Here is a 12,477-nt window from a genome sequence, read left to right as displayed (position 1 = left end):
AAGATTACGTTTATAATGAAGCTTAACATCAGCACTATGTGAAGAAAAGACATGAAGATCAAGTATGTAACCAAATTTATTTGTTTAAAAAAAAAAAAAGGGCATCAATGCAAATCACAATAGCAAAATAGATTCTCTCTTGAAATCATTTTTACTCACTCTAATAATGTACCTGGTGGTGATTGGTTGATCGTGAAAGATTCGTTTATTCTGAACGAATGTGACTCTCCGTAGGTTATGTCCAGGAAAGAAAATGTAATCGTTTACCTCTCGACTCTTCCGGTCCAAGTAGTTCGTTCTTTTATCACGTGACTCCCAATGACACTATGCAGTTCTATATATACATATATAAATTAATAGAACTGTTGCGAAAGTGTGTGTATGTTGATGTGTTACAGGATCTGCTTATTGAAATTGGAACATTTTATTTATGATCAAAGAAACAAGAACTAAATGACTCAGAAAAACTATTCAAGTCACTAAAACGATCCAATCTTCTCGTCACTAGTACCTGTTGAAAACGCACAGAAATCAGAGGAAATCCACCAACGTATAAACCCAATAATGCTTTTAGTCACAAAGCAATAGAACTAAAAATAATAATAAAATAAAAAACGGTCCAACTTTATAAATTATTCAGGAATCCGTTACAAAAAATGGGAAGATGGCAGTGCTCCAAGGTGACTATAGTTTGCTTTGTTGTTCAAAGATGACTGATAAAATGTATTTGAGTTGTTGATTTGTTCATTAGAGTATTCCACATGGATACCCAAAGATATTCTTAAAGAAAGTCCTTCACTGGTGCTTCATTGTTCAGTTTTCTCTAGAAACGCAGCAGTGTGCTATATTTAAAAGGGTTTCTCAAATGTTACTTCTAATGTCACTCTCAGAATGCAAATGCTTTATTTGTCGCATGTGCATTACATCACAGTGAAATCCTTTCTTCATATTTCCCAGTGTGTTTTTTTTTTTTTTTTTTATATAACAGAGCCCCTGGGGCACATAATGTTAAGGGTTCAAGCTCAAGAGTGGCAGCTTAAATTAGTAACCCAGAGCTTTAACCACTTCTCTCTTCCTTTACAATATTCACAGTATATTGCTGTATTATAGGGGAAAATAATTCCCAAAATGCATAGTTTTACAGTATAGTGCTGTGTTCATGGAAAAATGTACGTTTCTGTCGGAATTGAGATTTTTACAGTGTTTTGTTACAGTGTACTGAAAATTTAGGTTTTACTCCTTTATGATATTTTTATTACAGCTGTGAGAGTTTGCGTCTCCACCTCGTCAGGTTTGGAATCTCTGCCGTGCCGCTTTAGGTACAGAGCAGGTCAGAGAAAAATACTTGTCCCTGTCCTTTCTGCACTCCTTTGAGACCCTTAAGCAGATAAAACAGTAGCCATGGCTGCACTTGTCACACCTCACATACTTGCACCCTCCTGCATGCGACATTAGATTGTGACATTTGGGACAGGCTCGGAAAAGAGGACAGCCGTACACGTTGCTGGACGTTTCCTTGACTCGGTCACAGGTGAGCAGCAAAGAAACAATGTGGCAGGCCTGGTTGGTGCAGGTGCCATCAGGGCAAGGGTACAGGCAGTGCTCACACAGTGGCGTGGTAGAGCACTGCGGGCACTGCAACAGTGAAGTGTTCTGTCCAGCTGGAACCACTGCAGCCGTCAGGATGGAGGAACACTTTGGACACTGTAGAGCAGAGACAAAAATGTGGAATGTAATGCTTAAATACCAAAATTATGACCAGGTGACCCAATACTTTTGGAAATATAGTGTTTATTAGGCAGCAAGTGAAAATGTTTTTTTGACAGTGTTGACGTTAGATGCGTCAGGATTTGACAAATTGTGATGTCTAGATGACGTTTACATTAGTCGTCTAGACGTGTTCCCGGTCTGCAGTAGTCGGTATCTATCAAAAGTGGGCGAAGGAAGGAATAGTGGTGAACAGGGTCATGGGCCACAAAGGCTTATTGATACACGTGGGGATCGAAGGGTGGCCCCTGTGGTCTGATCTAACAGACTATAAAATAAAAAATATAAAAAACACAATCCATCCACCTTTTTAAAGTGTAATAAAATTTATCGCAAGCTTATGCAGGAAATTCCTGATCACAAGTACCAAAAAGCCCAAAGGCAGAGATCAGCATTTTTGAAGTGGTACTAAAAATTGTGAATCTGTAAGCATTTTTGGCCTGCTCACCATTTTGCTGTAGTCTAGCTCCTCAGAGAGTGGCAGTCGCTGTGGCAATGGCAGTGGCAGTAGCAGTGGTGACTGTATAATGCTGCCCATCAATGTTGACTGTGTATAAATGTGAACATTGTTCATAAATGTTATCAGTATACACTTGATTAACAGCCCCAAAGGTAAAAAAAAAAACAACAACCCTGTAGTTGTAGCTTCTCACCTGCAGTAATGTTGGATCTTCTTGTTTGGGTGGAGGATCATCATTTCTCGACGAAGCTAGAAAAAAAGCTGCTTTTATTCCTTTGCTCCTCTTCATTTTATTAATATATAGTCTCCTTTGCGTGGATTATAAAAATGATTTATGGCTTGTAAAGCAGTGTAGTTTGGTTTTTATCGTCCTAATTGTACCTTTAAAAAAAAAAAGTTCAGCTGTGAAAAAATGCCAGGTTTCACTTTTGTTTTATTTCATGCTGCGCCACAACTGTTTCGAAAGTCGGATCCTGTATCCATAAATGTTTTGTTGATTAAAAATAATTGTCAAACAATGTATGAAAAATTGATGCATGCACATTTACGTGTATATAACGCACAAATTTGCATGCACAAAATAATTCACGTGATTACGCAATTCACGTGATTACGTCGTCTGTTTTCTGGAAAGAAATGATCCAAATATGGTGTCACTATTTCTTGTTTTCTCATTGACTCACTATTTAAGATACTCAGGACACATCAGAAGCATGCACTATACCTGATCCTCCCATTCCAGCTTCTTCCAGGGTATCCTCAGTGCTGCGCCGTGTCCGTCTCGCGCGTTTGGTCCTAGTCACGCGCTTTGCGACGCCGGTCGTCTTTCTCGCGCGCGGCATGGCGAGGAATAAGCAAGAAATTCACGTGTGTGTTTTGGTTATACGACTCTCAGTCCGTGGGGATTTTTCTGATCCATCGTTCGGGACACGGTGATGCACATGAGAGGAAAGTCCCAAAAAGTTTGTGCATGTGACATTGCGGCATTCTCAGCATAACTCTCACGTTGGTGTGGTGATGATGTGTTTGGCTTTTTGTTGTGGCATGCATTGTTCGAGAAGTGGACGATTTTTATGCTCATTTGGTAAACCTTTTAGGGTATTGATCCAGCTATAGAGAGATTAGGGGGCCACCCGATCACCAAATACATGTGGGATATTGTCCATCTATTTCTCTTTAATGGGAGTCACGTGGTTCCACAGCTTAAAGTCCACGAAATAACTGCACAACTCAGGAGCTTCAAGATGTTGACTGTAACTAATATCAGGGGGAGTGGTAGCTCAGTAGTTCAGGTGCTGGGTTACTGATGGGAAGGTCAGGGGTTCAAGCCCCATTATTGCCAAAGCTGCCACTCTTGGGCCCCTGAGCAAGACCCTTAAACGTCTGTGCTCCAGGGGCGCCATATGGTCCTGACTGACCCTGCGCTCTGACCCCAGCTTTTGAGCAAGCTGGGATATGCAAAGAACAAATTTCACTGTGCTGTAATGTATATGTGACAAATATACAGTCCACTATAATGGTTTAGGACCCCAGGTTGCATTTAATCTCTAATCACTGAACACCTCAACAATAATAGAACTGTAGTGAATGGACATTCGGTGCCATCCAGATGAGGACGGGTTCCCTTTTGAGTCTGGTCGCTCTCAAGGTTTCTTCCTCACACCTTCTCGGGGAAGAACATTAGAAATAAACGTATAATCTTTTATAGCTGATTTATCTCGCTGCTTTGAGATAATATCCATTGTTAAAAGAGCTATACAATTAAAAACGAATTGGATTGAATCTAAGTGAAGCGACAGACCAATGCGATCATGATGAGCAGTTTACAGAAGATATTTGTGTGTGTGTGAATGAAATTGTGATTCTGACTTTGAGATAAGGAGTGCTTGACAACAAGATGCTGACTTGAACCTCTCCATCTGTCCAATGTGAAATTCCCTCATTCCAGGCGAGCTTAGATATCACAACAGTGGAATTAAAGAGACTGTAAGTGTCCTTCAGTAAAATTTATTACCTCATACTGGGAAGTTAGGGGACATATTATTTTTATGAAAAAAATTGAAATCAAATGCTGAGCTGTCACAAAGTTTTGATTTGTCTCTTTATAATAGATTGTGATACACAGCTGTGAGAAAGCATTTGTCAGGTTTGGAATCTCTGACGAGGTGCCTTTTGTGCAGAGCAGGTCCGAGACGAGTGATAGTTGAACTCCTGTGTGCCTCTTAGGCAGATAAAACAGAAACTATATCTGCACTGTGGACATGTCACCCAATTGCATCCGCTCTCGTGCATCATTAGAGTGTGACATTTGGGACAGGCTCTGAAAAGAGCGCAGCCGTACACTGAGCTTTCGTAATCCGTGACTCGGTCACAGGTGAGCAACAATGAGACGACCTGGCACGACTGGTTGGTACAGGTACCATCAGGACAAGGGTACAGGCAGTGCTTGCAAAGTGGTGTGGTATAGCACAATGGACACTGCAATAGTGAAATGTTATGTCCAGCTGGAACCACTGCAGGCTTCAGGATGGATGAACACTTCGGACACTGTAGAGAAGAGACAAAAAGTCATTAAAGCAGCGTCCTCGTTGCCTTTTCTGTTCTGTTACTGTTTTAAAGGCCATTTCGAGCAATTAGTTTGTTTGTTCCCCAATCCACTAGAGCCAGGGTGTCTGTTGTGGTACATGTCAGGAATATAAAATCGTGAATATGAAAGCGTTTCTGTCCTGCTCACCATTCTGCTGTAGTCTGGCTCCTTAGACAGTGGCGGTTTCCTGACCCTGATTGTTGCCTGTGCATAAAATGTAAACCCTGTTTGAAGAGTTCAGCATATACAAAGCCTTGGACAGTAAAAGGGTTACAAGCGAAACTGTTGGTGTAGCCTCTTACCTGGGGTAATATTGGATTTTCATGTCTGGGTGGAGGGTCAGGTTCTGTTGATGAAACTAATAAAAAGTATGTGTAGTGTTTTGCTTTCATTTACACATCCACCATTATTCATTTGAGCATTTCAGTGTGTTCGATTCAGAACAATTAACTACGCAAATCTGAAAGCTCTTTAACAGCCAGAACTTGATTCGTCACAGTAGAAATGAATTTAAGAATTACTTCTTATCTGTTAAGTGCTACAGACTGGGATCCCCAAATGACATGATGTGACTATATGTATAAATGCATAATAACAAGAGGAAGACTTAATCATTCATGACCAGAATAAAAACCTAACTATGCTGTAAATACTCTATTTTCTCACCCACTATCACTTTAATATAGAAAAGTACAGATTATTATGTACCTGTGCCTCCCATTCCAGTGTCGTTTCCTTCTTTTTCCTTATTGTGTTTCGTCCTTGAGCAGTGCTGTTAGCGTTCGCCTTCTTCCTTCTTGCTCACAGCGTATCAAGTATGATTCGTCTCAATACCTGAATGTCTGTATTTCCTGATTTATCAGGTTTTCAGTGTTGTTCCGCACTGATTATATAAACGTTTCCACAGCAATTATATTCTTTTGCAGTCATCTGATAACTAGAATTTTCTAGAAGTGAAAGCAAAAGTGAAAGAATCCAAAGCCAGAAATAAACAGTGCTACAATAGGCAACACTGAATACTTAAGCAGATACCCATAAGCGTAGTTTAGATATATACCATAGGTACAGATTACTACGCTTTCTTGTCCCAACACACAATCCATTTCTAAAATCCATAATCATGTAATAGTAAAATACACTGAATGGTAAAGTTTGGACACCGAAACAACCCATGAATGTAAGACTTCATATAAAAATTAGATGAAAGAAATTGTCTAGAATATCTTGTATGCTGCAGAATTCGTCTCACGGCATCAAAATGGTCCAAACTATGATCCAGCATGATAATGCCAGTGTACACAAAGCAATCTCCATGAAGACATAATGTGCCACGGTTGAGGTGAAAGAACTTTAGTGTCCTTCATAGAACCTTGACCTTAACCCCCAACAAACTTGGAGCTTTGACCGTGCAACCCATATCGATGCTTGACCTTACTAATCTAGTAAAAAGCTGACTCAGAATAAGTTATTTTAACAGTAAATGTTGATTCAATCTGGAACAGAACATCATCAAGAACATCTAAGTGCCCCAGTATACCCCATCTACCAGTATCCAGAGTTTCACCTAATAAATGTTTGGTGATTATTGACAATGAATCTGGAATTGAATTATTGCATGCACTAATCTTTAGAATACATTTGAGATGACATTTCTTTTTTTTCTCTTTACTGCACAATACCTAAACTTTGTCCTTACAAATCTCACAAAAACTGTACCATAGAATCATTTTAAAGTATTGTAGTGAGGGCATTTAAAGCGTACATCATAAATTGTCCGATAAATGTAGACACAAAATTGATAACTCGTAAATAGTACTTGTTAAAAACCTTTAATGCGCACAAAACAAGTGAAAATTCCATTATTCTGCAGGTTAACTCTACCTTTCAGCTATCATACATGAAATTTCATAAAAAACACCTCAGAAATACAAAGATTCATTTTTTAAAAAAGGTATTAAATGTTCAACAAATGATTTCGCGGCATAAGCAACCGCCATTCCTTTAGGCACGCAGAACTAAACAGTTAAACCTCAGTGTCTACAAAAATGCATTTGTATCCTCCTCTGGGTTTCGTTTCCCAGCGGCAGGATCTGTTTTACTGTCTGGGAAAGAAAGACTAAAGTGTCACTCACACTAAGTTCTTAACCCAGTTTTTAGGTTTTCTTGTCATTTCTGCCACACTTGCAGAAGGACCCTGTTGTTGGAGGGCAGAACTTGCATCAGGTTGGGATTGTCTATGGCCAGCAATTGGTTCAGTACTTAAGGTTTAGTAGTTTTAAACCAACACAAACTGACAGTATATCAGTATATATATATATATCAGTCTTTCAAAACCTACAGAAGTAGAAACCTCCAAATTCTAGTAGCTTTTATTTAGTACCACTAGACTGTTGATATTACCAAAAATGCAAATAGGTGTGTGTGTGTGTGTGTGTGTGTGTGTGTGTGTGTGTGTGTGTGCTTTTCTGAATATCCTCTTAATACCTTTCACTTTCTACTATTTAATTGCATGATTTAAGGCAAAATTCTAAAGGGTGCATCAGAATGTGTCTGATGTTCTTCTTCTGCCTTGTAGAAGTTGAACAAGATGATAGGTCAAGGCCAAAGTGTCAAAAACGACGACCAATAATATCTAGGAAAAGTCAGAAAGATGGCCATCTTGAAGTCACGTCATCAATGTGGTCCCTGTAAAATGAGACAAAAGAAATTTCCTTTACAAATCACATATCAGTGCGTATGGTTTGCTGCCATTAGAGATCTCATTTAGCAATCATGCTGACCTTGTCTTTGTGTCTGCACTGCTGAGTTTGGTGCTCCACTGGATCTGTAAATATCTGTTGGCCGAGAGGACAGATCAGCTTTAGATTTATCGGCTGCTCCACCTTTGTTACCGGGGTTGGGGATTTAAACCTCTCGGGTCGCTCTTCCGTTTCCACTCGGTGTTTCTGTCTTTTTGTTCGCACCACACTGATAACAGATGGCCTCAGACTTTTCTCATTCCTTTCTGCTGCTCTTTTCAGGTCTGCGCTACAAACCGTCTGTGATCGAGATACATGATCTGAGCTAAAACTAAAGTGCTTTTGGTGCATGTTGGAATTATCTTCCTTTTCTGTGACTTTGCTTGGCTGTGGATCTTTTATGTTAAGCAGGACAGTGGGCTCTGGAATTGGGACATAGATTGTGCTTCCACTGCCCCTTTTTTCGCTGCTTTGTTGGCCTACTCTAATTTCCTCCATCTCTTCATTTTTCCCTCTATCTCCAAGCACCTGACGGGGACACTGTACCCCTACTGTGTCCACCAGTCCCCCCCTCGGGCTGGGCTTGGTAAGCTTCGAGCTCCAGATTTCCAATGGCGGCACGGACAACTGCTGGATACAGTGATAGAGTGAAGGGTAGTCCACATATTTAAACTTGGGCACCTTCTCCTTCGGGCTGCTGGGACGATGTGCTGGAACCTTTCCAAGTGGGCAGGAGGCTAGCCAGCCCTCTAGTGGTGGCACGGAGAGCTGCTTGATACACTGGTGTAGTGAGGGGAAATCTACGTACTGGAAGCGGGGCACCTTGCAGGGAACATCTGAGTGCTCTTCCATCCTGACTCTTGTAGTGATCACTGAGTCACATGGTTCTCTTTTAATATGTCTGTTAGGCTGTGGTTGGATGGCTGAGGTGGAGAGGTTAGTTTCCTCACCCACTGCCTGAGGGAGATACTTCCGATCTTCCATGTGTGGAACTGCAGGATGTCACTTTGCCTATCAGTAGCAAAAAGTGAAAGAATTGGTTAATAGGAGTTTGATGTTTGCCTGAGTATTTACAAATGCTAAGTTGAGCTAATAATGAAACATCTAAATACATCTAAATTAAATGTATTGTGTTTTCTACGGTTATACGCATATAAGCATAAGCATTATTTATTCTGGAGGAGTCTACAGTGGAAACGCTTGGATGCTGGATGTGATTCTAATCCATCACAAGGCCACATTCACACAAATCTTGATCCATGGTGTACTTTAGCATAACCAGTCCATCTACAGGTTAACTGAAGAACCTAAACCATGAAGAGATGCTCAGAGAAAAACCGGGTTGCCTGTTCCTGTAAAGTGGCCATGCTAATCCTGCACCACTGTGTCGCCACAGTGATTCTCCAGCATAACAAAATTCCACTCTTTCATTCCTTTATCTATTATACCACAGTGTCTCCTGCCTGTAACGGTTTGAAATGTGAGACCACACGTTTCTCAGCAAGCGTAGATTTATTGCAACATGTCAAGTCTGCGCTATCACTTGCAACAATCCGACTCCCTGCTCCATTCGTGCCCAGACAGCTCGAACACAAAAGGTAATTATTCGACAAAAACTGTGTGAATCAGTCGGTGCACAATATGCAGGCGCCACAGCGCTGAGGGCGGCCAAAGAATAACTGGATCTGATGAAAGAAAGAGGGGCAGCCGAAAAGTGTGGGATCTGGTTTGAGTAGATGTGGGTGAAGAGGAGTATTGAATGGCAATGATGGCTCAATTCCCAAAACTTTAGAATGTATTTACTGGTTGAGAGAAAGAGAAAGAGAGAGTGAGGGGGAGAGAGAAAGAGAGATGTATGTGTGTCATGAGTATAAATAGCTCTGCAGGTATGAACTGAAGAAGAAAAGTAGGTCAGCCTCCGAGTGATCGCCTTCGCCAGGGGGCCCAAAACAAAATATCTGTCTCATATACTCACCACGATCTCCTGTTGTCAGCAATCCAGCAAAGAGGAATCGAGCCAAAAACACCCGATACTCGTCCACAAAAGGCTGAGAGAGACCTGATGCTACTGACCTTCTTCTGGGGACACAGTAAAAATGTTTCAGGTTACACAAATCCATTTGTTAATGTTTGCAGTCATTTAATTACATTTTGGTCCAATTAGTAAAACTGAACCCAACTCATCATCACTCTGAGACGATTTTGAATCATTTTTTATACAACCCTCGGATTTTTATGTATGTTGATTGTCATGCTGTTTGGATTTGGAGCAAAAATACCCCAAAAAAACAGGTCAGCTAACATCTTTCTCTAAACTATTGTGAAGGCTGTGGTTGGCTGGAGTAACGAGGTCGTCAGAACTTCACAGACCGTGTTGGTCGTTTTGTTTTCTTCCCCGCATAAGCTTTCTTTGGAAATGACCCTGGCACTCTGGAAGAAAAACACACGAGAACTGGAGTCGTGCCAAGGTGAGAGGAGGGATCTCCTTGATCACACTTGGGCTGCCACCCAGACGGCACGCTGCTGTGCTAAACACTATGTCAGTGGAGCTACATACTATTTGAATCCAGGCTGTAGTCTGGAGGGAAAGGACAGTCTATAATTTCTTTTCCTTTTTGTACATAATGAGCTGCCTGTTGTACAGAAACATATACATTTCAAAATAGCACGGAAACCAGGCCTACACTGATCCATTTATATGGACAAATATGCATTCTACATGCTGCTTCGTTCATCCTCGCTACAATCCTGAACTCGAGGGTTGTTGAAGTTCAGTGCATGATCTCAGTGTGTTTTTGATGAAAAGATGCTGGTAGTATAGTGGTCCTGTAATGGACATCACCAGCTTCTGCTCCATTGTAAACCAGGAAACTGATGAAAACTAGGAAAATGGTCTACATTTTTATTTATTGTAGAATTATGAAAATGTCTGGATTAAACACTTTATGTGCATGTGAAAGTTTCCATGAAGAGGTTTTCAGCCACCAAACAGATCATGGGACACGTCCCTATTCATTGGACATTTTAAGAAATGCTTGAATGTACAGAACACACTGTGTCTATGCAACACTAATGTATAGTTACTGTAGTGCACTGTTTAAGCATTCGTGTGTGTGTGTGTGTGTGTGTGTGTGTGTGTGTGTGTGTGTGTGTGTGTGTGGAACTGGGTCACGCACGCTGGCCTACATTTCGAGGGTTTGTTGTCTTCTTTTATTTCCCCTCCATGCGTTTATATTCGGACTGACCCCGCCCTCCTCCAGATTTTTATTTTTATTTTTAATAAAAAAGATAAAGATAACACAGTAGATTTGACAGGGTTTCCACACCCGCTTACTCCTGTATACTTATTATTGATCACTCTTAAAAGTGCATACATGTTAACGTGTGTAATAGGTATGCGACCCAATCTGGCAACCCATGGCGCGCGCACTATCAATTCTTATCATTTTGATCAGGATAATAAATCAGGAAATGACCTCAAAAAAAAAAAAAAACCACACACACATATGCAAATCCACGTGGGATGTGACATATACACGTTTTAGACAGCAAAGTTTCTATGAGTTTATTATGAATATGTACATAATAACTAAACAAGAGGAGGAAAATAAGATGTTTCTTTTATCTGATATAAGTTTGCATGACTGTGTGTGTGTGTGTGTGTGTGTGTGTGTGTGTGTGTGTGTGTGTGTGTGATGAAGTTTTCGAAGTTTTACCTTGTCTTATCCTGATCTGTAGAAACCCCTGGAGCTCTTGATGAAGATGATGATGATGGAGTCCTTCCTTATGTCTTGCATCGTCTTCCAAAAAAATTATAAAATAAACAAAATTAAATAAAATAAAAAAAATGAAATCTACATCTGATCTAACACTAATCTTTCCCCATCTTCCTGTATATAAAAAACGATTACATTTTCGCATGTGTGTGTTTTTTATTTTTTATTCTTATACTTACAGAAAAACAAGACCCATGCTTATTTTTTTTTTATCCAGTTTCAATACCCAACACTCTTTCCTCACAGATCAGTTGCTTCATGTGTTGGACGCGATTTCGCCCTGGGACACGGTCCAATCACAGTTTAGGCACCGTTGCACGCCACAACCCTGGAATCTGAATTCGACCAATTAAAGATCTCGGTTCGGGTAGTGGGCGGGGCTTTGGTGTCCTAGTTCTAGGCGAATGACCGCGTGCCGAGGTGAAAACGTCACCCTGGTGGTCGGAAATACTGCTCCAGTGGGGCTAAAGAGCGGGTGGCAATAGTTTACAGTCATAAAGAAATATTAAAAATACTAATATTTATAACTTTGTGGGGTTTTGCGTGTGTGTGTGTGTGTGTGTGTGTGTGTGTGTGTGTGTGTGTGTGTGTGTGTGTATGTATGCCTGGACCAATCAGATCATACCATATCAATATTACTATTAAAAGCAATAGTTAAATAAACGTTGTAAAGGCAATGAGTATCTCTATAAAACTATAAAAATTATTTATTTTATGAATAATTCATGCAGGACTTTATGGAAAATGTAGATTCCCTCTTTAGGCTGCACTACAATGTGAAATAGATTAATATTTTAGATATAATTTATAAGTTGTATTTAGGATTTATAATATAATTGATGCCAGGGTTAGTCATATAGACTCAATGAGCTTAGTGTTCCTAATTATTGGTTAATTCTTGAAAAATTATATGAAGGAGGAAAAAACTGTTTTACCCTCGTGGATGGTATGAGGTTTATGAATTTTTATATACATACATACATAGATACATACATACAGGCGTACACATTCATCAACATTTATAACAGTAGTTATGGGACTTGTCTGTTTTTGGGGGGGTGGGTGGGGGTGGGTTTAATGGTGATTCTAAAGTCCTTTAATAAGATGAAAGCATTTCTGCTCCTATAAAACCATTTTTATTTACACGAC

General features: G+C 40.2%; 3 protein-coding genes and 1 long non-coding RNA gene across 9 annotated transcripts; all 4 read right to left on the bottom strand.

Annotated features, from left to right (window-relative positions):
- Positions 1–58: 58 nt before the first annotated feature.
- LOC124379268 lies at positions 59–3,374 on the bottom strand. Of its 2 annotated transcripts, none has more exons than XM_046839516.1 (4): positions 2,952–3,374; positions 2,421–2,608; positions 2,216–2,314; positions 59–1,704 (listed from the first exon to the last, which is right to left on the bottom strand). In XM_046839516.1, the coding sequence occupies exons 2-4, from the start codon at positions 2,514–2,516 to the stop codon at positions 1,288–1,290; spliced, it is 612 nt and encodes a 203-aa protein (XP_046695472.1). In that variant the 5' UTR covers positions 2,517–2,608; positions 2,952–3,374; the 3' UTR covers positions 59–1,287. The 2 variants fall into 2 exon arrangements, with proteins under 2 accessions (XP_046695472.1, XP_046695471.1); XM_046839515.1 differs by having other exon boundaries at positions 2,421–2,476; positions 2,952–3,373.
- Positions 3,375–3,683: 309 nt separating this feature from the next.
- LOC124379297 (potential E3 ubiquitin-protein ligase ariadne-2) lies at positions 3,684–5,813 on the bottom strand. Of its 2 annotated transcripts, none has more exons than XM_046839550.1 (4): positions 5,523–5,813; positions 5,117–5,160; positions 4,962–5,018; positions 3,684–4,774 (listed from the first exon to the last, which is right to left on the bottom strand). In XM_046839550.1, exons 1-4 carry the CDS (start codon positions 5,533–5,535, stop codon positions 4,370–4,372), a joined length of 519 nt encoding a protein of 172 aa, XP_046695506.1. In that variant the 5' UTR covers positions 5,536–5,813; the 3' UTR covers positions 3,684–4,369. The 2 variants fall into 2 exon arrangements, with proteins under 2 accessions (XP_046695506.1, XP_046695505.1); XM_046839549.1 differs by having other exon boundaries at positions 5,117–5,172; positions 5,523–5,808.
- Positions 5,814–6,624: 811 nt separating this feature from the next.
- LOC124378781 lies at positions 6,625–11,230 on the bottom strand. Its single transcript, XR_006924298.1, has 2 exons — positions 11,198–11,230; positions 6,625–7,274 (listed from the first exon to the last, which is right to left on the bottom strand). It is a non-coding gene; the product is annotated as an uncharacterized LOC124378781 (long non-coding RNA).
- Positions 6,625–11,645, bottom strand: si:ch211-284e13.6. 4 transcript variants are annotated; one of them, XM_046838548.1, is made up of 5 exons: positions 11,508–11,645; positions 11,269–11,352; positions 9,528–9,631; positions 7,595–8,563; positions 6,625–7,499 (listed from the first exon to the last, which is right to left on the bottom strand). In XM_046838548.1, exons 4-5 carry the CDS (start codon positions 8,534–8,536, stop codon positions 7,488–7,490), a joined length of 954 nt encoding a protein of 317 aa, XP_046694504.1. In that variant the 5' UTR covers positions 8,537–8,563; positions 9,528–9,631; positions 11,269–11,352; positions 11,508–11,645; the 3' UTR covers positions 6,625–7,487. The 4 variants fall into 4 exon arrangements, with proteins under 4 accessions (XP_046694504.1, XP_046694506.1, XP_046694503.1 ...); XM_046838550.1 differs by having other exon boundaries at positions 9,528–9,628; XM_046838547.1 differs by having other exon boundaries at positions 11,269–11,607.
- Between the last annotated feature and the right edge of the window lie 832 nt (positions 11,646–12,477).

This window comes from Silurus meridionalis, chromosome 25 (assembly GCF_014805685.1).
Source record: "Silurus meridionalis isolate SWU-2019-XX chromosome 25, ASM1480568v1, whole genome shotgun sequence".
Classification (NCBI taxonomy): domain Eukaryota; kingdom Metazoa; phylum Chordata; class Actinopteri; order Siluriformes; family Siluridae; genus Silurus; species Silurus meridionalis.
Note: the sequence above shows the minus strand (reverse complement) of the source record. Positions and strands in the feature narration are given on the sequence as shown.

Excerpts from the sequence above, each read along its gene's own strand:
- si:ch211-284e13.6 (XM_046838548.1), bottom strand. The coding sequence starts at position 8,536 with ATGGAAGATCGGAAGTATCTCCCTCAGGCAGTGGGTGAGGAAACTAAC.
- LOC124379297 (XM_046839549.1), bottom strand. Across the intron at positions 5,019-5,116 it reads AAAATCCAATATTACCCCAG|GCAACAATCAGGGTCAGGAA; the intron begins GTAAGAGGCTAC and ends TTTTATGCACAG. Across the intron at positions 4,775-4,961 it reads AGCCAGACTACAGCAGAATG|TGTCCGAAGTGTTCATCCAT; the intron begins GTGAGCAGGACA and ends TCTTCTCTACAG.
- LOC124379268 (XM_046839515.1), bottom strand. The coding sequence starts at position 3,069 with ATGCCGCGCGCGAGAAAGACGACCGGCGTCGCAAAGCGCGTGACTAGG. Across the intron at positions 2,477-2,951 it reads AGCTGGAATGGGAGGATCAG|CTTCGTCGAGAAATGATGAT; the intron begins GTATAGTGCATG and ends CTTTTTTTCTAG. Across the intron at positions 2,315-2,420 it reads AAGATCCAACATTACTGCAG|TCAACATTGATGGGCAGCAT; the intron begins GTGAGAAGCTAC and ends ATTTATACACAG.